The sequence below is a fragment of the Aegilops tauschii genome, chromosome 2 (genome assembly GCF_002575655.3).
Source record: "Aegilops tauschii subsp. strangulata cultivar AL8/78 chromosome 2, Aet v6.0, whole genome shotgun sequence".
Taxonomy (NCBI): domain Eukaryota; kingdom Viridiplantae; phylum Streptophyta; class Magnoliopsida; order Poales; family Poaceae; genus Aegilops; species Aegilops tauschii.
The window spans coordinates 535,949,520-535,951,182 of record NC_053036.3 but is presented as its reverse complement, the minus strand read 5'-3'; the positions used below and the strand labels follow the sequence as shown (position 1 = coordinate 535,951,182).

Sequence of the window (1,663 nt, the reverse complement as noted above, 5' to 3'; positions counted from 1 at the left end):
TCCATCGCCTTGTTCATTTCTGCTCCGGTTCATTCTGCATGTATAGACCCATCGCAACGACACCCCCGCGGCATGACAGAAATCCGAACGCATCATCACCCTTAAAACTCACGACTGTCCCGGGGGAACTGGTGGTGTGGCACCTTTCGCGGGTCACCTGCGCCAAAAAAAGAGAAGCAGGCTGTGGCTAGAGTTGGAGGTGGGGGACGGAGCAGGAGAGGGGTAGTGGACCTGGAGGGGGCTTCGCTTCATCTCCGAGGTAAGTTTCCCTCCGATCGTCATCACTCTGCGCTGTTTTTTTCCGATAAAGGGTGGATTTTATTGACTCGAAATGAAGCATCAAGTGGATATAAAAATCTTGGAGAAAACAACTCGTGGACTTTGCAAGTTAGTATGCATGTAGGTAAAATGTCTTTGAATTGTGATAGGTTCATGTCATAAGGAAAACAAGGAACTGCTTAATATTTGTTTTCTACAGGATGTCATTCCCAGACGAATATCTGCTATTTCGCGCAGAAGGAAAGATTTGGAATGGACCCGATGGGGCGCAAGTGAGTCCCGATTGCCCATTTGTGGTCAGGCAGGTGGCGGAGCTGAAGAACAAATCGTTCGAACAAGTGCGGCACGCGGTACTCAAGAATTTTCAGCTCAACGAAGCCACACATGAACTCACTTTGCAGCACATCCTGTATGTGAGGACCGATCCTTCCGCTCCTCCATACAATCTGCTGATTGACATAGTAGGCGAGGAATCATGGAGGGCGTTTTTCAAGGTGGCATGCCGCCATGTCCGCTCCTTCAAGCTCTTCGCCAAATGGACCGTCAAGAAGACAAGCTCTGCCTCCAATGCGACTGACAGCAATATCACAACAGCTCTAGACGAAGATCCCGCCGTAACGGATGAATCCGATGATGGGAGCTGGCCGGCTTGCAAGCACGATAAGCCATGCACCATTGAAACTTCGTGGGACCGACAAGACCCGGGGCGAAGGTTCTACCGCTGCCCCTTCTTCGCTGTGAGTTTTCATGAGTGAATTTTTGTCGGCCGTAACTCGATCTCTGAATGATTTACGCTTCGATCCACAATGACATTCTTATTTCTTGTCAGAATCCTAAAGAAGACTGCAAATTCACCAAATGGTTGGACAAGAAGTTTCCTGAGAAGGCAAACGAACTCATAAACAAATACCAGGACACGGTTGATTCACTCCAACAGCAAGTCGACAACCTCAAGTGTGAGCTTGAGGAACTCCGTCGCCGTCATCGGAAAAGATCCGCCGAAGAAGTTGTTGTCATTCATGGAGACAAGTGCCCCTGTGGCAAGAGCCTGTGCGACCTAACTTGTCGCGGCCGGGAGAAACAGACACGCCCAAGCCAAACACCAAGATTGGCCAGGGACAATTAGTCGCCAATATGCAGAGTGGTTTGTAGAGCTGTTTTGATGATGACGTGATGGCTGGTTTTGCCCAGTTAGCACAAAATTTGAAAAGAAACAGATTTTTTGTGTAAATTAAAAATCAGAACATTAACAAGGAAATTCAAGAGAATTTGAATATTGAAGAAAAAAAAGGAAAATGGCATGAAAATTAGAAAAACCTGGAGCATTATAGAAGTGGTATTGAAAATCTAATAGTAGTATACGATGGAAAAAAGTAAAAAGAAA

The 1,663-nt window shown here is 46.7% G+C and overlaps 1 protein-coding gene across 1 annotated transcript; it reads left to right on the top strand.

Annotated features, from left to right (window-relative positions):
• Positions 1-479: 479 nt before the first annotated feature.
• On the top strand, positions 480-1,663 carry LOC109766497 (uncharacterized). Its single transcript, XM_020325274.2, has 2 exons — positions 480-1,016; positions 1,109-1,663. The coding sequence occupies exons 1-2, from the start codon at positions 480-482 to the stop codon at positions 1,403-1,405; spliced, it is 834 nt and encodes a 277-aa protein (XP_020180863.1). The 3' UTR covers positions 1,406-1,663.